General features: G+C 40.6%; 1 protein-coding gene across 1 annotated transcript in view; it reads right to left on the minus strand.

Moving 5' to 3' along the window:
- Positions 1-20880: 20880 nt before the first annotated feature.
- Positions 20881-22904, minus strand: part of fbxo8 (F-box protein 8) — an 85199-nt gene continuing 83175 nt past the window's right edge. The window contains exon 6 of the mRNA XM_070896176.1: positions 20881-21892. Within this exon, the coding sequence (XP_070752277.1) occupies positions 21705-21892 (188 nt within the window). The 3' untranslated portion in view covers positions 20881-21704. The remainder of the gene's footprint in view (positions 21893-22904) is intronic.

The following is a 22904-nucleotide window of genomic DNA, read 5'->3' on the forward strand; positions in this document are numbered from 1 at the left end:
CAGCGGACGAAGATTTCGAACTCTGCTTTTCACCGAGATAGTCGCTTCTAATATTTATCGTATTACAAGCATTTTATTTCAATTGATCGGCCAGAAAGCGAGTCCATTTATACCATTTGAAAAGTGATAGGAAACGGGAGACACTCGAGTCAAAAGCTCTGGAAAAGTTAATTGGAATAGTTAATACATCCAATTGCACCAACTGTCTCGTCCAGAAATTCTTATTGAATAGCAGATATGGTCACAGCATGTTATTTGTGGTTAAATTAAACATTTGTCTCGTATTCGTGTTTTTTTTAAACATGTGAAATAGAATTATTTTGATGGAGTTGATAGACTGTGTGACCTTTGCAAAGTTGCTTCAATTCTGAGGTAATTTGTTTTGATTGGGCAATATTTATACAGCAACAATGAAATAATCTCTGCATCCATACAACGCGCGGAGGGCTGCCTTTAAACACAAATAATACGCAACGACGAGCGGTGGGCTTTTATTTATATAAGATGTGCTAAACAACCGTAATGTGCCTGCAATTTTATTCCGAAAGAGGCAGCGCCGGGCGTCAGTCAGTGTGGCGTCGCGATTTCCCCAAGTCTTTGTGTTGACAAACTGCAGTGTCAAGTCTGTGAGTCTGACACAACTCTCATTAATCATCTGCCGCAAACTTACCTTTGGCACTTCTCGGCCATTCGAGAGAGAAAACCTTCGACAACTCCCCAACAATCTCCTCTCGTATACCGTATCCCCCCTACTCCCCTACTAGGAAGATTTAGCGAGAGGTAATGTTATGCTCCTCCTTCCCGCCGTCTGACAATAGATTGGGATAAAAATGCTTACTTCCAATTGATGTGATAAAAACAGCAAGGAACAGCAATCAAACTTGAACAACCTATTGCAACGGCCGAGTCTCTTTAATGGACGGGTTTTGTAGAGTTTATATCTGACTCGCCTTTTATGGAAAGCAAACTTTCATTTGTTTTATTAAATACATTCTAAGTATATGTTCTCCACTGGGTTAATTTTCTCAGAGGACACATTGGCATAAGAACTAGGAGCAGGAGTAGGCCACCTGGCCCCTCGAGCCTGCTCCCATTCAATAAGATCATGGCTGATCTGATCATGGACTCAGCTCCACTTCCCTGCCCGCTCTCCATAACCTTTTACTCCCCAAAAATCTGTCTATCTCCACCTTAAAATATATTCAATAACCCAGCCGCCACAGCTCTCTGGGGGAGAGAATTCCATAGATTTACAACCCTCAGAGAAGAATATAGATATACTTCAAACCCAGATAAATTATTTAATTGAGACTACATAGCAGCCGTCAATGTACTTCAAGGCGACTGGTTCCTTTCTAAGAGGGTTGGTGAAGCTCTATAAATGCAAATATTTAACTAGTAGAAACGGATTCATGCAAAACTACATAAAGCGTCTCTTTATTTAATTTTTTTTTTGGGGGGGAAACCCCCACAGATTTCCAAATAAAACCAACATAATAAATGTAATGAACAGTGAACTCGGCTTGTGTGGTGGAGGGAACTTTGGAGGGATTAGTAGAAAGGTAGTTGTACTAGTTAACGCAAAACTACAATCATGTACAGCAGTTCTATGTTTGGAACTTTTAGAAACAGGCGTTTTATGGCATTAGTGTAAAAAAACCTTAGTTCATTAATAATTACATTCAGGTCGTCAAAACTGACACCCAATGTACTGTAACTTTGTACATTTAGCAATCTGCTTCATTAATGTTATGTATGTAAACATTGTAACTATGTAAGACTTGCCACCAGAGGGCGCAACTGTTGGAGGCCCAAGGGTCACCTGCACACCGTGCAAGGGAGTATAAAAGATTGTCTGCCGTGCTGCTTAGGCACTCTGTGGTTGTATTAAAGAGACTAAGGTCACATCCATTTTAGCTCACAGTACTCAGTCTTGTGGAGTTCTTCCATCATCATAGGCAATCCCTCGGAATCAAGGAAGACTTGCTTTCACTCCTAAAGTGAGTTCTTTGGTGGCTGAACAGTCTAATATGGGAGCCACAGACCCTGTCACAGATGGGACAGACATTCGTCGGAGAAGGGGAGGGGGGTGGGTGGGACTGTTTTACCACACGATCCTTCCGCTGCCCGCGCCTGACCTTTTCACGGTCGCACCATTGAGATGTTGCACTTCACCAGGGAGGATTTGAGGGTGTCTTGTAATGTTTCCGCTGCCCACCTTTGGCTCATTTGCCTTGAAGGAGCTCAGCATAGAGCAATTGTTTAGGTAGCCTCGTGTCTGGCTTGCGAACTATGTGGCCTACCCAGCGAAGCTGATCGAGTATGGTCAGTGCTTCAATGCTGGGGATGTTAGCCTGGACGAGGACATTGATGTTGGTGTGCCTGTCCTCCCAGGGGATTTGCAGGATCTTACGGCGACATCGTTGGTGATATATCTCCAGCGACTTGCGGTGTCCTCTGTACATCATCCATGCCTCTGAGCCATACAGGAGGGCAGTTTTTACTATAGCCCTGTAGACCATGAGCTTGGTGAGGGCCTAGTCTTCGAACACTCCTTTCCTTAGGCGGCTGAAGGCTGCACTGGAAGTGATGTTGAATCTCCGCATCAATGTCTGCCTTCGTTGATAAGAGGCTCCAGAGGTATGGGAAGTGGTCCACATTGTCGAGGGCTGCGCTTAACAAATTAACATGCAACATAATCGTTTCTCGTGCCTTTTTGGTGGGGATGGGGCTTTAAAAGCCCAAATAGTTTACCTTATTAAGTACATTTTTTTTTAGTTGAGTTTTATATTTACAAGGCCACCATGGTAGCATTTTGAACGGAATGTAAGCGGAATATCAATCTATCGATGCGTGATGCTATTGTGTAATCCCACAAGGGGCGTGGTGATTGTTCGAGCTAAGCCAATGAGTGCGTGAGTTCCAACTGTGGCCGCTGCACCATGACATTCTCGCTGAAACATTACCATCGTGAAGTAATCATTGCAAGTTCAATCAAGCAATGAATCACCTATTATTAAAGAAAATGAAATGGGGATTTTTTTTAACCAAATAAAACACATTTAATGCGTAGACATTTTAAGAGTCTGGGTCGAATTAACCGCAAGAAATACCCAAGAGTCATTTCAAAGCAGTAATGTCATTTCAAAGGCACGATGAAAAGTGGGTTGAGAAGGGAGATTGATCCTGAGGATGAATTATAATCGTTTCGTTATCGATACTTTTCACTGTACACACTGTAGAGTATGTGACTGGGATTATTTAGTGTTATTTTGCCTGTCATTTCCAGAAACACCTCCAGGCAATTGAGATAGTGAATGCAAGTGACAATTTAAGTCGAATCAATCAGTTTTAAGGGAAGAGGACAAAAACAAATCGGCTGACTTTATTTTTGTGGTCATCAATCTGAAGGTAAGTCTTTGCAGATAAATTGATTTTAGGTTCGGCTGATTTGGAACTGTTACGCGCTGCACTTTATCCGGCAGTGAGAGAGGCTTGTAACCTTTAGTTTGTTATCGGGTGCCAGCAAGCAATGCATTCAATAGACCGCACCATCGGCAAACGGGCAGCAACATGTACCGGAAAGGAAAGGGGAGAATCTTCGCCGAAGAAAAAAGAGCGGGTCTAATCTCAGCACAAAGATGTGCTGGAGTCCAAAGCAAGTCCAGTCCCAAGAACATAGCAAAGCTATGAAAAAGTGATGGAAATCTCATTGGCCGTCAAGATAGAAAAGAGCATATGGACAGACTGGGGAATTACTGTGTATCGCTCTGATCACTAATAATATAGCCTTTTATCAAGCCTTTTGGAATGTTTGTTGGAACATTAGAGTTTGCGACTGGGAATATTTAGTGCCGGAACCTTATTTTCCTTGGAAGTTAAATTTGCCATCATTCTCCTAAGTAGTTAGCGATTTAGCTTAGGCGCTGATCTAAAGAATCACCTGTAGGATGTGATAGACATCATATTTAGTCTTTCCAAAACCGCTCAGATGACATCAGCCACATCGAGTAAACTTAAATGCCTGCTGAGTATTTCCTGTTATTTTTTTAAAATTTGATCCGATCGTGTAGACCGGCAGATGTAAGCCACTGCTCGGATACATTCATCCGAGCACGGATCATCACATTCCAGCCTCTGTGGAACTCCTCCAGCAGCAGAAACAATTATACTTCAGCTTGGCTGAAGCCAGTCAATGATCGACTGATCTGATACGTGCAACCTAACGTCTCCAGACCAGGGGATACATAGGGCCAAATTTCCTGTATATTTGTGCCCAGAGACATAATTGGAGCATAACGCAAAAGGTGGAGGAATATCTCCGGCGCAAATGTGTTGACATGCAATGATGCGTCCAAATTTCCTCGGGACTAGAATTTCCTATCAGCCCGCCAGCGCCCGATTGCCGCCCAAAAGACCGCTAAGACTGGGAAGCTTGTCGCCGGTGAAAACTCCCCCACCCAAAAATTTAAAAATCCACCCAGTGAAAAACATGGGCCTTGCACCCACATTCTGGGCGAAAAAGTGTAATTTAGGGTCGATTGGGTGGTTCGTAAACTAAATGGGTGAAATATTTTTTAAAAAGCAATAAAACTTTACCCGAGGCTGCGGGTTGGGCATAACACCAGAAAAACAATGAAAATAATTTTTCATAAACATCAACTAAAAAAAAAAATCAAAAAAACATCCCCAAGACACTTTAAAACTAAATCACCACAACACATTTTAAAAATAAATTAGTAAAAAAAAAAATTACTAACCTTTTTTTGAAGAGCTACTCACCTACCGCCCAGCTCCGCTGATCCTTGTGGGCAGCTTTTTAAAAACTTACCAACGGGTCACCACTCAGCCAAATATTGGGCCAGGGCAATCTCAGGACGGTGCATGCCGGCGGTCAACTCCCCAGCGGTACCTCGAAACCGCCGGCGTAACTCAGGTAAGGACATTTTCGCTCATCTGATTACCGCCTACAATGGCCAATACTGTCCAGAAACCAGGCGGTAAGCCATAGGACATTCTAGCCCTCAATCTTTTATGCCCATCTATCGACCCCTGTGCCCTGCTGCATATCCGCATTATAAAGGCTTTGTCCCATGCTAAAGAGTTGTGCATGCAAATTTTTTTGCAATTATGCTGGTAAAAATAGGTGTAAGAGTTTAGGGGCAGCAGGAAGTAATTCTTCTGGTGTTCTCGAGCAAATTTTAAAATTAATGATCACTGATTACACTATATTTTTCAGTTTCTTTGAATGTTTTAAGGCACCAGTATTAGTCACAATAAAAATTGAAGAGCTTCAATTATTGCATGTTGCATGTTCTGAAACATGTTGGGGTAGAGTTTCTGCCTGGAAATTGCACACAAAAAGTGCTTGAAATTGTACTAATTAGGCTACACTTCAGGTTTAGGCTAAAATTCGCAAATGTAAAATCTTCTATGAACTAGCACAACCAGCTGCGTAATAGAACACAATTATTTATTTATTTTTCTTTCCATTAACAAGTATTCCTTGATTTATTTAAGAGTGTTAATCTGGTGCAGTTTTATTAATGCAGCTGAAAATGGGGTTATCACCCAAAATAAGCCCTCCATCTGGGAGAATCCCTATTTTAAAATCACTAAAAATGATTTATAAAAAAAACTATACTAAACCATTTAATAGTTTCATTGGTGTACACGAGTGAATTTCTTAGTAAATTAAATATTTTTTGATAAGAAAACTTTTAAGATGTGACTGTGTGCCGAAGAAATTGAGCACAATTTGAAGAGCCTTCCCGAACCAGCGCAATCTTGCAATTTTGATCCGGGGAGTGGGGGGGTGGGGGGGGGGGGGGGGCGGGTCAGTTTTGTGGGCAGATGAATTTAATCTTGAACCACTGTAAAAGATTGTGGAAAGCTCGAACATGTGAATTTGGCCATAACTCGCATTCAAATTCCATCATCTGTTTACGCTGTTTCAGTCGACTCCGGCTGGATTGTGGTGATATAACTAGCAGAAACTCGACCCCGTCACGCTCAAAGTGCATGATTTATGGTTAAATGGCTTTAAACTTCTAATTTTCATACATAGAGATGGAATATAGGGTGCAAATTCAGTGTTTTTCTTGGATCCCCGATAATTTATGCTGATGGTTGTTCATTACGCCCATTTTTTATATTCTAGTGTACATAAGAAAATAAGAACATAAGAATTAGGAACAGGAGTAGGCCATCTAACCCCTCGAGCCTGCTCCGTCATTCAACAAGATCATGGCTGATCTGGCCGTGGACTCAGCTCTACTTACCCGCCCGCTCCCCGTAACCCTTAATTCCCTTATTGGTTAAAAATCTATCTATCTGTGACTTGAATACATTCAATGAGCTAGCCTCAACTGCTTCCTTGGGCAGAGAATTCCACAAATTCACAACCCTCTGGGAGAAGAAATTCTCTCACAACTCGGTTTTAAATTGGCTCCCCCGTATGTTGAGGCTGTGCCCCCTAGTTCTAGTCTCCCCGACCAGTGGAAACAACCTCTCTGCCTCTATCTTGTCTATCGCTTTCATTATCGTAAATGTTTGTATAAGATCACCCCTCATCCTTCTGAACTCCAACGAGTAAAGACCCAGTCTACTCAATCTATCATCAAAAGGTAACCCCCTCATCTCCGGAATCAGCCTAGTGAATCATCTCTGTAGCCCCTCCAAAGCTAGTATATCCTTCCTTAAGTAAGATGACCAAAACTGCACCCAGTACTCCAGGTGCGGCCTCACCAATATGCTGTACAGTTGTAGCAGGACCTCCCTGTTTTTGTACTCCATCCCTCTCGCAATGAAGGCCAACATTCCATTCGCCTTCCTGATTACCTGCTGCACCTGCAAACTAACTTTTTGGGATTCATGCACAAGGACCCCCAGGTCCCTCTGCACCGCAGCATGTTGTAATTTCTCCCATTCAAATAATATTCCCTTTTACTGTTTTTTTTTCCCAAGATAGATGACCTCACACTTTCCGACATTGTATTCCATCTGCCAAACCTTAGCCCATTCGCTTAACCTATCTAAATCTCTTTGCAGCCGCTCTGTGTCCTCCACACAACCCGCTTTCCCACTAATCTTTGTGTCAATTGCAAATTTTGTTACACTACACTCTGTCCCCTCTTCCAGGTCATCTATGTATATTGTAAACAGTTGTAGTCCCAGCACCGATTCCTGTGGCACACCACTAACCACCGATTTCCAACCCGAAAAGGATCCATTTATCCTGTGGAAAGTATTTTTATCTAAGCTGATACCATACGGTATTTGTGTGCCTTTTGATTAAAATGGAGTCCTGGCCCTTCCAGAACTTTCTGCATTTTAGCAGTCAGCTTGCATAAACAGCTAAACCTGCTGTTAGATGGCTGATGGCCATCAGACAGCTAGGAGACAAGTCATGCTGAGACAAGTAACCCCCCATGGTGCTCTCCTATTGTCTACACTACAGGAGTTCCATGTCACCCCACCCTTATCTTCTAGCCATTATCTCTTTCCTTTACCTCATCCATTTGATGCAAACAGATAAACTGACCAGGAAATTGAAACAATCCTAACACAATACAAGACAGGTGATAGCCCATTACCTATGACTCATGGCTTTCTGATAACCCTGACAAAAGGAAATATCTGGACACCATGTCAGGACCAGGATATAGTAATTAACTCTTTATCTGTATTCACTGACTGTGAGACAGAGCAATACACAGGGAGAGGCCAGAACTTTGGTTTTACTGTATAAATATCTTGTTAAACTGAACCATTTCGGAGGTGTTCATTTAGCCCTTGACTGAGTGAAACCTACCCCTTGCGAGCAAGTAAATTAAAAAGGAAACTTCTACCGGAGCTGTAAGTGTCGGAGTCATTCTTTTCGGAGGTCGAGATTTCGACAATCCCGACTCTCTGCTTTCTGTTAGCCAGCCAATTCTCGATCCATGCTAATACATTTCCTCTGACTCCGCGTACCTCTATCTTCTGCTGTAACCTTTTGTGTGGCACCTTATTGAATGCCTTTTGGAAATCTAAATACACCACATCCATCGGTACATCTCTATCCACCATGCTCGTTATATCCTCAAAGAATTCCAGTAAATTAGTTAAACATGATTTCCCCTTCATGAATCCATGTTGCGTCTGCTTGATTGCACTATTCCTATCTAGATGTCCCGCTATTTCTTCCTTAATGATAGCTTCAAGCATTTTCCCCACTACAGATGTTAAACTAACTGCCCTATAGTTACCTGCCTTTTGTCTGCCCCCTTTTTTAAACAGAGGCGTTACATTAGCTGCTTTCCAATCCGCTGGTACCTCCCCAGAGTCCAGAGAATTTTGGTAGATTATAACGAATGCATCTGCTATAACTTCCGCCATCTCTTTTAATACCCTGGGATGCATCAAGGGGACTTGTCTACCTTGAGTCCCATTAGCCTGTCCAGCACTACCCCGCTAGTGATAGTGATTGTCTCAAGGTCCTCCCTTCCCACATTCCTGTGACCAGCAATTTTTGGCATGGTTTTTGTGTCTTCCACTGTGAAGACCGAAGCAAAATAATTGTTTAAGGTCTCAGCCATTTCCACATTTCCCATTATTAAATCCCCCTTCTCATCTTCTAAGGGACCAACATTTACTTTAGTCACTCTTTTCCGTTTTATATATCTGTAAAAGCTTTTACTATCTCTTTTTATGTTTTGCGCAAGTTTACTTTCGTAATCTATCCTTTCTTTATTGCTTTTTTAGTCATTCTTTGCTGTTGTTTAAAATTTTCCCAATCTTCTAGTTTCCCACTAACCTTGGTCACCTTATACGCATTGGTTTTTTATTTGATACTCTCCTTTATTTCCTTGGTTATCCACGGCTGGTTATCCCTTCTCTTACCGCCTTTCTTTTTCACTGGAATATATTTTTGTTGAGCACTATGAAAGAGCTCCTTAAAAGTCTTCCACTGTTCCTCAATTGTGCCACCGTTTAGTCCTCACCCTCAATCTGTATTACAAATTCAACCATACTGTGATCACTCATTCCAAGAGGATCTTTTACCAGGAGATCGTTTATTATTCCTGTCTCATTGCACAGAACCAGATCTAAGATCGCTTGCTCCCTGTAGGTTCTGTAACATACTGTTCTAAGAAACAATCCCATATGCATTCTATGAATTCCTCCTCAAGGCTACCCCGTGCGATTTGATTTGACCAATCGATATGTAGGTTAAAATCCCCCATGTTTACTGCCGTTCCTTTTTCACATGCCTCCATTATTCCCTTGATTATTGCCCGCCCCACTGTGAAGTTATTATTTGGGGGCCTATAAACTACGCCCACCAGTGACTTTTTCCCCTATATCTAATCTCCACCCACAATGATTCAACATTTTGTTCATTAGAGCCAATATCGTCTCTCACAACTGCCCTGATATCTTCATTTATTAACAGAGCTACCACACCTCCTTTCCCTTCTTGTCTATCTTTCCGAATTTTCAGATACCCCTGTATGTTTAATTCCCAGTCTTGGCCACCCTGCAACCACGTTTCTGTAATGGCCATCAAATAATACCCATTTGTAATGATTTATGCCATCAACTCATTTACTTTATTTCGAATGCTGCGTGCGTTTAGGTAGAGTGTTTTAATACTAGTTTTTAAACCATGATTTTTAGTTTTGACCCTTCCTGCCGCCCCTTTATATTGACACATATTGTCCCTTCCTATCACCTTGTGGTTTACACTTACCCCAGTGCTACTCTGCTCTGTTGCCTCCTGCCTTTTGCATTCTTTCTTGGGATCCTGTTCATCAGAGCTCTCGCTCATTCTAACTAGCTCAGAGCCCTCTCCTGTGTTTCAAATACTCCTTGCATTGAGGCACCGAACTTTCATGCTTGCCTTTTTATTACACTTTGACCCTTTAGAATTTTGCTGTACAGTGGCCCTTTTTGTTTTTTGCCTTGGGTTTCTGTGCCCTCCACTTTTACTCATCTCCTTTCTGTCTTTTGCTTTTGTCTCCTTTTTGTTTCCCTCTGTCTCCCTGCATGGTTCCCATCCCCCTGCCATATTAGTTTAACTCCTCCCCAACAGCACTAGCAAACACTCCCCCTAGGACATTGGTTCCGGTCCTGCCCAGGTGCAGACCGTCCGGTTTGTACTGGTCCCACCTCCCCCAGAACCGGTTCCAATGCCCCAGGAATTTGAATCCCTCCCTGCTGCACCACTGCTCAAGCCACATATTCATCTGAGCTATCCTGCTATTCCTACTCTTACTAGCACGTGGCACTGGTAGCAATCCCGAGATTACTACTTTTGAGGTCCTACGTTTTAATTTAGCTCCTAGCTCCTTAAATTCGTCTCGTAGGACCTCATCCTTTTTTTTTATATATATCGTTGGTACCAATGTGCACCACGACAACTGTCTGTTCACCCTCCCTTTTCAGAATGTCCTGCACCCGCTCCAAGACATCCTTGACCCTTGCACCAGGGAGGCAACATACCATCCTGGAGTCTCGGTTGCGACCGCAGAAACGCCTATCTATTCCCCTTACAATCGAATTCCCTATCACTATTGCTCTCCCACTCTTTTTCCTGCCCTCCTGTGCAGCAGAGCCAACCACGGTGCCATGAACTTGGCTGCTGCTGCCCTCCCCCGATGAGTCATCCCCCTCAACAGTACTAGTGTATATTAAAGAGATTGGCGTTTATGAAAACAAAATGGATGCACGAATGGGCTTAATTTTAGGTGTAACTTCCCCAGTACCATCTACAAGATGCATTGCAGCAACTCACCAAGGCAACTTCGATAGCATCTCCCAAACTCGCGACCTGTACCATCTAGAAGGACATTGGGCAGTAGACACACGGGAACACCATCACCTGCAAGTTCTCCTCCAAGTCTCCACACCATCCTGACTAGGAAATATATCGGCGTTCCTTCATTGTCAGTTGGTCAAAATGCTGGAACTCCCTCCATAATAGCACTGTGGGAGTTGCTTCACCACATGGACAGCAGCGGTTCAAGAAACGCGCTAACTACCACCTTCTCAATGGCAATTAGGGATGGGCAGTAAATGCCGGCCTTGCCAGCGATGCACACATATCAGAATGAATTTTTAAAAATTACACCTTCACAGGAAACGCCAACCTCCTATATTTTTATGCTCAAATTGTAGTAGTCAAATTTATGTTATGTAGAGCACAGTGCACCAAATCAGTGCAAAATTCAAGACTACTTGCAACTGTTAGATACAGGATGCCTGCCTCCAACTAGGAAGCAGCTACTTTTATTTTAAAATAAAAATATTTTGTAAAATTAGGGATGTACTAGATACTGAAAACATACAACTACCTCTCCCAAGAAAAAAAAAATGATCCACTGATACACCATATAGCATTTCTGCACTGTGATTGCAAAGTGTGCAAGTTTGTTGAGCATTTCAATACAAATGATCTGAGATTTATCAATGAGCATTTCAATACAAGTTATCTATCTCACATTTTTCAATGAGTAAGGATTAAAGCAGTATTATTCCTATCAAGTGAAGCAATTCTCCTGATCAGCTTTAAAGCTACAATGTACTCCAGACTGAGCATGTGTTCAAGCTTTTGTCATTCAAGGGCTACCTAGGTGTCTACTATATGCCTCAGGGGGTCACATATTAAGTTTAAATTCAGTCCTTTCCAAAGCTCGAGGCCCCAAAATTTCATGCAGTACAAATCAGTAAATAATAAATGCAAGTAGGGTAGAGTTGGCTGGGAGGACTGGGATTGTTGGGGCTTAGGGCCGCAGATGGAAAAGGCTGACTCCCGACAGAAATTGTAGTTGGTCTTTCTATTAAAGGAGTTAAAAGTCACTAGGAAGAGCTTTTAATTCTCTGCCTCAGTTTAAAAGAAATCACAACCTGACCATTGGTGGAATTCTGACCTTAATTGTGTTTGTGCGGTGGGAAGAAAACAACTTTATGTTGAGATAACTTTCATAAATTCCAAAATCTTATTAAATGGTGGAGCAGGCTCGAGGGGGCCAAATGGTCTACTCCTGCTCCCATTTCTTATATTCTTAAATTGGTATCTTATCCTTCGGTGATCCTGTTTCAGTATATTGTATGGGATTCGTTGAGCTCAAATGTTCCATAAACAAGATTGGACTAGCACTACTTACTGTAAGATAGGAGATTAACCACTTCAAGATCATCTTTAATTATGTGCAACTTGACAAATTGTGCTCAGCAATACAATGTATAAAATTCAACCAAGAAACAGTAGAGCATCTTGTCTTTCGTTACCCCATAAAAGTCAAGATGGGTCGCTTGTGTATTTACTAAAATTAACTTAGACTCTTTAACCCAATACATTTTGTTTTGACAACAAATGTTTCGCCTATTGAAACATTTTAATTCTATGTTCCAATTTCTATGTTAATGAAGGTAAATGGAGAGACCTCCTTTTTATAAAATCTCTCCATGGCCTTGCCTGTCCCTAACCTCCTCCAGCCACACAACCCCCTCCCCCCACCCATCTAACTCTGGCCTCTTGAGCATCCACAATTTTAAATCGCTTCACCTGCCAACGCACTAAGCTCTAGAATTCACATCCTTTCTTTCCTCCTTGAAGACGCTCCATAAAACCTACCTCTCATCTGCCCTAATATCTTCTTATGTGGCTTGGTGTCAAATTTTGTTTGCAAATTGTTCCTGTGAAGCGGCTTGGGATGTTTCACTACTTTAAAGGCACTACATAATTACGAGTTATTGTTGACGATGTTAAACCAAAATCTATTTTTCCAATAAACTTTAAATGTGTATCTTAAAATTATTCAAACAGCAAGTTTTTAAAAACTGAAGATATTACAGAAGAATTAGACCTATATTTGTAGTTTTTTTTGTTAGTAATTTTATACAAAACACGGAACACAGTATTTATTATACAGACACCTCACATAATAAGGTAAAAGCACTAGTTGTTTAGTGAAGTTGCTGAACAAATTCGATATCCTTGAACATTTTATCAATGTAATTCTCTCATTGAAAGTTAAAAGTTCAAAATAATTAAAATTCCTTGGTAAAGATTCAGAAATAACGCTCTAAAGTTGGTATGTGCTGAATGCAAGATATTTTTTTTACCACACAGAAAACAAAATGATAGCAATTTGACAAGTTGTTTTTAATAAAAGTTATAAACCTCAAGGTACAGATCATAATTGACAGGAGGTGTAAAAAACCTTTACTTCAGTCTGTAGGTATTGGCAAATGCACCCACATTGAAAATGTACACATTTGAAGATGCCTCGTAAGATACAGGCAATTTCAATCTTCTCAGGCATAAAATTGCAGATTTTAAAAGACATTTAAAGAGGAGGGTGGGAAACAAAAAGTAAAATATTCCACTCTGGAGGAAGGTTTCCTCTGGGTATGATACTTCGAATATATAAAAAAAAGTCTACAATTTTGCTGTACTCAGTGCACATAGAAAACCTTCTCATAACCTGCTCATAAGTCAACTTTGAAAGGGCACGAATAAAAATTACTTGAAGCCCACAAGTACAGGGCTTGCAATGCGAGTAAATCTATTTCTTCAGAGCATGTGACTATCCCTTGACATACAATAAATATCTCCGATCGAATATCAAAACACCTAAATGGTTTATTGCCGCTCAAATACAAAGCAGTGTAAAATATTAAAATAGTAACTTTTTGATACAAAAGGGCAATTAAAAATGCAAGTTTGCATACTGCTGTATCTTTAATACGTAAGATTTTTCACAAAGTGAATAGTATGCACATTCATTTTATGAATAATTTTCAGTCTATAGAGGATTGTTCAAGAAATGGTGTTCTGTAATAACACATGGGATTTAAAAAAATAATTTTGTCGCAGCCTATGTCTCAAATACATAGTCAGCTTTTTCACCCACTTCCTGTTACTGTTAATCATATAGTAAAATCTGAAAACTCCACTGCTGGTTGATCAGATTTCCTGCCCAGCTGGTTGCATATTGAAACGTTCCACTTTTTTCTTACCATCATTTACAGTAAAACCATGAAATAGCACATTATTTAAATTATATAACCAAAGTACGAATCAAAAAAAACATGCTGAAGAGAAAACCTCATCATGCCAGAATAAGGTCCTCTGTTAAAAGTAAAAACACAACAGATTTTTATTAATTAAAAAAAAAGACACACAAAGTGGAAAGTATTTGCAATCAATTCAATGTGGATGTTTCTTGAGTAAAAATGAAAAGAAACAAGAAAAAAAACACAATGAGTTGTTCAAAACTTTTACTAAAAAAGATGCAGTAGATTTTAAATGAATGCAGTAGCTTTCAGTGCATGAATATAAAATGAGGATTGGAGATGGTCATGCTTAGTTTAAAATGTATATGCTTGTTTTAAAACAAAATTGCATTCCCTGCATTATAGTCGGTATTACTGAACCCCGAATCTCACATATAGCAGCAAAATGAAGCTGTAAAACTCCCAACTAGAACTATATCTGAAATGAATGGGTTTATTATTTCTGATAGGCCATGCGGCACCAGGGCATGTAGCATTCTAGAGCATAACACACTGCTTCTACTCCAAGTCCGATGAGGATGGAATCAATAAAAACGGTTTGGGGTTCCCTGTTCTAAGCATTTTGTTCAATATTTTGAGGGGAACACAATGCAATTTGTAGTTAATTTTTGGATCTGTCAGTTCTCCAGCAGTTAGGCTTGATTTCATTCAACTTAAGTCACTGAAAGTTAATTCTCGAGGTTTTTACCAAACTTCAAAATAAAATAGAAAGCTAAACTTCTCCACCACAAGGCACAACAGTGCCATAACAGCCTTTTAACTGGAAGATGGATACATGAGATTGGAGTTAAACCCTGTTTATAATTATTGATAAAATGAATGACCAGTCCTTTCTCTATTTGATCGCAGCCAATCCTATGAGAGTCAAAATTGTGACAGGGAAGTTTACCTGTGTGTGCGCTGTGTGTGGAAAAATTGTAAATGTATTCTTTTATAAACACATTTACTATTTCGCTACACAGAAACGCCGTCTTTCTCCGCTTGTGTTCGCCAGCCCCTAATTTTCCTCAAAATGACTTAAAAAAGGGTGAAAAAAATCAGAAGCTGGCAAGTGCAGGGTGGAAACCTTTGACTAAAGTCTTCTCCAAAATGCAATTTGGTTCATTGAGCAGAAGAATATGCTTGGGAGGAACCGAGGTGACTTTAGGCCTATGGTTCCCAAAGCTCTCCACCACAGGGCTTTTTTCTCTCACTCACGTCTGGGTTTGTTGTAGACTGATTGGTAGAGTCTGGTTGTCACGATTAGTCAACAACTCCATTATTGTTGGATCACATGACTATCAGGATGGTAGAAGCGAGATGGACCTTGGTCTTTTTTTCATCTTGCAAGTCCTATGTCCTCAATATAAAACTGACCTCATGGCAAGGTTATATAGACAATCGATCAACAAAAGATTATTTAAAAATTAAACTTATTCAAGGATAACTAAAACTATATTTTAAAAATAAGCTGAAAAGAGATTCGCGCCCCCTCTCCCCACGTTTTGTATTTTGCCTCTGGGGGCTAGATTTTCAAAAGCTGCTACCTGTACTACACGATAGCAGCAATTGTCAGAGACAAATATAGAATAACTGTATATATATATATATATATACACACACACACATTCAAATGACAGCTAATTCTACAATGAATCCCTGTGCAAAAGAGCAATTGCCTTCTTACAATTCAACTAAAATAAATTTTATTTACAGCAACATTTATATTAACTTTTTAAAAAAAAGAGTCGGTAAACAGTACTGAAAAGATTATCCTATGTCTTGATTATAAAATTTGTTTCTAGTCAACCGAGAAGTCAGTTTAAAATTTGAAAAGTGGCTTAATGATCATCTTCAGTTATTCTTTGAGTTTTTTTTACATTACTACAATGGAGCACTGATGAATCCCCGGAAAGTCCCACTCCCATGGCTGATGCAGAGCATTCTCAGATCAATGTTTCTGGCCAATGGGATGATATCGATAAATAGGCCTTTGCAAAATAGCAGCCATCTTTCACCATTGCTACTTCTCAAGGCTAATATGCTGTGCCGGTTGACATCTTCTACCATTTTCCCTTTCAATTCAACCCTTGCACTGATGTGATTAGCGTGCACTGCAACCCGTAGAGCTCAAGGAATGATTTTGTCTGAATTTTAAAATTACATGGGAAAGTTACACATCTTTGAAAACATTTAGGCTACTCAAGGTGAGTATTAAAAAAAAAGCCTGAAGGCTCTGTGTCTCAATGCGAAGAGCACTCATAATAAGGTGGATGAATTAACTGCGCAGATAGCTGTTAACAGATATGATATAATTGGGATTACGGAGACATGGCTCCAGGGTAACCAAGGCTGGGAACTCAACATCCAGAGGTATTCAATATTCAAGAAGGATAGACAGAAAGAAAAAGAAGGTGGGGTAGCGTTGCTAGTTAAAGAGGAGATTAATGCAATAGTAAGGAAGGACATTAGCTTGGATGATGTGAAATCTATATAGGTAGAGCTGCGAAACACCAAAGGGCAGAAAACGTTCGTGGGAGTTGTGTACAGACCACCAAACAGTAGTAGTGAGGTTGGGGATGGCATCAAACAGGAAATTAGGGATGCGTGCAATAAAGGTACAGCAGTTATCATGGGTGACTTTAATCTACATATAGATTGGGCTAACCAAACTGGTAGCAATACTGTGGAGGAGGATTTCCTGGAGTGTATAAGGGATGGCTTTCTAGACCAATATGTCGAGAAACAACTAGAGAGCAGGCCATCCTAGACTGGGTCTTGTGTAATGAAAGAGGATTAATTAGCAATCTTGTCATGCGAGGCCCCTTGGGGAAGAGTGACCATAATATGGTAGAATTATTCATTAAGATGGAGAGTGACACAGTTAATTCAGAGACTAGGCTCCTGAACTTACAGGTAACTTCGATGGTATGAGACGTGAATTGACTAGGATAGACTGGCAAATGATACTTAAAGGGTTGATGGTAGATAGGCAATGACAGACATTTAAAGATCACATGGATGAACTACAACAATTGTACATCCCTGTCTGGCATAAAAATAAAACGGGAAAGGTGGCTCAACCGTGGCTAAAAAGGGAAATTAGGGATAGTGTTAAATCCAAGGAAGCGGCATATAAATTGGCCAGAAAAAGCAGCAAACCTGAGGACTGGAAGAAATTTAGAATTCAGCAGAGGATGACTAAGGGGTTAATTAGGACGGTGAAAATAGAGTATGAGAGGAAGCTTGCATGGAACATAAAAACTGACTTCAAAAGCTTCTATAGATATGTGAAGAAAAAAAGATTAGTGAAGACTAATGTAGGTTCCTTGCAGTCAGAATCAGGCGAATTCATAATGGGGAACAAGGAAATGGCAGATCAACTGAATAAATACTTTGTTTCTGTCTTAACTAAGGAAGACACGAATAACCTCCCGAAAATACAAAAGGACCGAAGGTCTAGCGAGAAGGGAGAACTTTGGGAAATCCTTATTAGTCAGGAAATGGTGTTAGGGAAATTGATGGGATTGAAGGCCGATAAATCCCCAGGGCCTGATAGTCTGCATTCCAGAGTACTTAAGAAAGTGTCCTAGAAATAGTAGAGGTATTGGTGGCCATTTTCCAACATTCCATGGATTCTGGATCAGTTCCTATGGATTGGAGGGTAGCTAATGTAACCCCACTTTTTAAAAAAGGAGGGAGAGAGAAAACAGGGAATTATAGACCGGTTAGCCTGACATCGGTAGTGGGGAAAATGCTGGAATCAATTATTAAAGATGTAATAGCAGCGCATTTGGAAAGCAGTGACAGGATCGGTCTAAGTCAGCATGGCTTGACAAATCTTCTAGAATTTTTTGAGGATGTAACTAGTAGAGTGGGGATAAGGGAGAACCAGTGGATGTGGTGTATTTGGAGTTTCAAAAGACTTTTGGCAAGGTCCCACACAAGAGATTAGTGTAAAATTAAGGCACATGGGATTGGGGGTTATGTATTGACGTTGATAGAGAACTCGTTGGCAGACAGGAAGCAAAGAGTGGGAATAAACGGGTCCTTTTCAGACTGGTGGGGTACCGGAAGGTTCAGTGCTGGAACCCCCAGCTATTTACAATATATATTAATGATTTAGACAAAGGAATTGAATGTAATATCTCCAAGTTTGCAGATGACACTAAGCTGGGTGACAGTGTGAGCTATGAGGAGGATACTAAGAGGCTGCAGGGTGACTTGGACAGGTTAGGTGAGTGGGCAAATGCATGGCAAATGCAGTATAATGTTGATAAGTGTGAGGTTATCCACTTTGGTGGCAAAAACAGGAAGGCAGATTATTATCTGAATGGTGACAGATTAGTAAAAGGGGACGTGCAACGAGACCTGGGTGTCATGGTACATCAGTCATTGAAGGTAGGCATGCAGGTACAGCAGGCAGTAAAGAAAGCAAATGGCATGCTGGCCTTCATAGCGAGAGGATTTGAGTATAGGAGCAGGGAGGTCTTGCTGCAGTTGTACAGGGCCCTGGTAAGACCACACCTTGAGTATTGTGGTGCAGTTTTGGTCTCCTAACCTGAGGAAGGACATTCTTGCTATTGAGGGAGTGCAGCGAAGGTTCACCAGACTGATTCCCGGGATGGCGGGACTGACCTATCAAGAAAGACTGGATCGACTAGACTTATATTCACCGGAATTTAGAAGAATGGGAGGGGATCTCATAGAAACATAAAATTTTTACGGGATTGGACAGGTTAGATGCAGGAAGAATGTTTCCGATGTTGGGGAAGTCCAGAACCAGGGATCACAGTCTAAGGATAAGGGGTAAGCCATTTAGGACCGAGATGAGGAGAAACTTCTTCACCCAGAGAGTGGTGAACCTGTGGAATTCTCTACCACAGAAAGTTGTTGAGGCCAATTCACTAAATATATTCAAAAGGGAGTTAGATGAAGTCCTTGCTACTAGGGGGATCAAGGGGTATGGCGAGAAAGCAGGAAGGGGGTACTGAAGTTGCATGTTCAGCCATGAACTCATTGAATGGTGGTGCAGGCTAGAAGGGCCGAATGGCCTGCTCCTGCACCTATTTTCTATGTTTCTCTGTTTACTGATGTTGGACCAAATTATTCTTCCCCTTCAATTTTTAGTAAAAAGTACTCCTAGTTCACAAAATAAAGACCCGACGAGCTTTTTCTCTAACCTTACTGCTGCCCTACCTCACGGGCGTGAGTTTTTTTCCCCCATTCCTGCAGTCAGTTTTCCGACACATCTGAGTGATACTGCCAAGTTATTGCCCAATGTGGGCTGGATCTCTGCTATTTTGTGCTGCAGGCCTGTGCTCTTTCAGGACAATGTTTGTGGCTGCCAAAACCCACCTCGCATTGAACCCATTCAGCCAACTGAAAGACTTGCACTCCACTAGTTTGGGCTAGGTAGAAACCCCAATTCCCAGAGAAAGTATGGTGTGTTAGCCAAATACACTACCCTAAATATTATTTTTCCATCAATCTGTTGGTGCACTGTGTCTTTCATGCATCAAAACACTAATTTATCTACTTTAATCTGTAACGTGCACTAATGATAAATACTCAGGAGGCCTTTGGAACGCTAGAATGATATTGGGTTCTCATTACGGAACTGGAAACATATCACATGAAAGAAAACAGAAACCATTTCCAGCCCATTATAGAGGAGCAATTAAAAAAAAGACCATTTTGGACCCTTATCCCGTCTGAGTGTATATGTTTTTCTTAAATCATGTAACTCTGCACTACATAAATCACTCCTCTATGGAATATTTACCAGTGACATGTGCAGGAACTAAAATCCAGGTGGTAAGTATCTGATCCACACTACTTGTAAAATCCTGAATTACATTTTGTCTTCCTCCTTCAAGTGACTGTAGAATTGTCTTGCCTCGAGTGCACATGTTGTTAATGGAAGGCATTTAAAGACTGATACAGGAGCAATGTACATTTTAGTATAGCGATTTCTGTAATACACGGTTCTTTCTGACGTTGCTGCTGCACTCCTCGTCTGATAAAACGTGATCTTTAGAAACCAGACTTCAATTTTTCTCACTCGCAAATATTTTCAAAAACAGAGTTTTTAAATCTTCTTCCTACATGTCTCTCCTCTCCTCAATGGCTGCCTTCTGGTGCCCTGCCCCTGCAGACATTGTTTATGTGCAAGGCTTGACTGCGACTGCAGGCAGGCTATTTGACTGCGTGGGGCACCACACCCAAGTCTGACCCCATCCTCATCCAACCTTCAGGTGCACGTATTGCAAGAATCACTGGGCTGCACCAGTCATGGAAATGCTGGCTGATTTTCCCCTTTCTAACTTGAGGCCAATTTTAATGCTTGCATTGACACCAATGTTCCCTTTAAGCTGTGTGGCTGAGTAGTGCTCTGGAGGTCCCGTGCAGTTGGATCACCGGCTTTTAAAATGGAAAAAATGCGCATGCGCGGAATCTTGAATGGGCCGCATAGCCCATTAAAGTGGCCGCGCGGCCCCAAAAAATAATTTGAGGGAACATTGACTGTCACCGCGGCTGAGAACAGCTAATGCAGCACAGATCAGATGTCAAATGTGGAACTGTGTGTGATTCTGTACAGTTCGGCTACTAATGCATTAAAACTGGGGCGTCTGGAGCACGCAACTTTTCAAAAACTTGAGAATGTGATTTTCTTGCAGCCAACAAGAACCAGCTTAAATAATAACTGGTTTAAACCCTACAACACGAGATTGGTTCGAATGAGCTTCTCGATTTCCTAGCATGCCAAATATATCAAGACAATTTCCTATCAAAACAGAACTAACATGAAAAGCTAAGGTAAATCACAGTGGATGTTTAAAAAGAGTAGAAGAAAAGAAAGCAGAGGAAAGGTGATACTTTGAAAAAGTTTTAAATAGGATTTCATAAAAGTTACAAAGTTAATCATTCATACATCCTTTAAACCAGCACACATAACTTGAAAATATTTTCAAAGATAAAAGTTAAAATAGTGTTCTTTTATGACTGGGTACTAAATGTGAAAATAGATCTTTTGTTGCTACAATCTGGGTAGGAGATCAACCCATAGAAAAAGTTTTGGTATTTGAACCAAAGTCAAAGACTGCATAACAAAGTGCTTTTTTTTTTGCTTCTATAACATAAATCTTCAAACTCAATAAAGAGAAAATAGTCACCTAATTTGTACAGAGAAAAATCTTTTAGTTAAAATACTTCACAATAAAATAATTATATGATTATAAATCTCTCTTATTTTGCAATATTTACATACATCACATGCATTTTAAAAATGGGGGGGGGGGGGGTTAGGGAGTTCATAGTCCCACTTAATTTGTAAGCCCAACCACCAATTTCTAATGCTTTTGTAGACCTTGTACTTTTACGCCAGTTTTAGATGAATCTATTTCCCAAACTGCTGCATCAGGTCATTGGCACGACTATGTGCAACTCATGATAACTAAATAATATAAAACGCAAACAGGTATTCAGTTACCAAAAAGTGCTAACAATGGCAAGATGGAAACAAAAAGGATTTGATTGTACACAGAGGTTACAATGGCCAGCACTAAAATAATCCTCGTGTTTACAAAAGGTCAATATACTTCATTGTGCAACTTTATCGGTTTGACCCTAATGTTCTGTAAATATTGTTAATGGTGCTTTTAGGCAGCCACGTGACCAACAAGGTAGATATTGTCATATAGATGTCCTACAAAATCCTCACTAATATTGTGGGCAGCACGGCGGGTGTTCCGGATGAATTCCCGCTTGGACATCTTGTTCTTCACATGCGGACTATTCAAATCGATGGAAAGAAGGATCAAAGAATAGCAAAGTACGTAAACAGCATCTGCATGAAAGAAACAGAACTCGCAGTCAATTTATATAACGATGCAGTATTAGATAGGATTACCCAAATTATACAGAATTGCTGTCTTGCTGCTGACAATGTTGGGCAGCTGGATCGCTACAGAAGCATTTTACACAAAGGCAGATTTTTCCATTTAATCGACAGATGCCACCTGTTCACACTTGCAGTGGAAGTCAGATCTAATAACGCATTCATTCGATAGCATTCCAGTTACTTATCTTACTGACATTTTAAAAACAACTCCAACTTTCAATAGAACGTTAAAAAAAAAATCTTGTCACTTTTGTTTAAACTATGCAAGAGTAGGAATAGATTGGATGTTCTTCATTTCCCTGTGAGTATTGAGCCTCTGGAATGCATTGCCGGCTGGTGTGGTGGGTACTGACTCTCTGTCTGCCGTCAAAAGGGAGCTGTACCGGTTTGTGACTGGGACAGAGATCACATCATATAGAAGGCGAGTGTCTGGTCCATCCAGCCTGTCACACACAACTACAATGTCTTGTGTAGCACAAAAATATACACTGATCAGCCTAGCCAAAGGCCATGCAATCTTCTGGGACGTGTGAAAAACAGATAAAATCTAATTAGGGACAGAGATCTGGAAAATTCCTCTCCGACCCCTTTAGGCGTTCTAAATTCAGGTGAGCACTCTAGTCCCGATTAATGTTATACAGTAACTATCTTTTATAGAATAATAATTGTATTTAAATATTGTCTTTAATGTAGTAAAATGCCCAAGATTCTTCATACAAGCGTTATCAAACAAAATTTGACACAGAGCCACATAAGATTTAGATATTTAGGGTACGGTAGAATAGTGGTTATGTTACTGGACTAGTATTCCAGAAGCCTGGACCAATAATCCAGAGACGTTAGTTCAAATCCTACCTCGACAGCTGGGGGACTGAAATTCAGTTAATTAAATAAACGTGGAATTTTTTAAAAAGCTAGTATCAGTAATGGTGACCATGAAACTACTGAATTATCGTTA

The sequence above is a fragment of the Pristiophorus japonicus genome, chromosome 1, assembly GCF_044704955.1.
Source record: "Pristiophorus japonicus isolate sPriJap1 chromosome 1, sPriJap1.hap1, whole genome shotgun sequence".
NCBI lineage: Eukaryota > Metazoa > Chordata > Chondrichthyes > Pristiophoridae > Pristiophorus > Pristiophorus japonicus.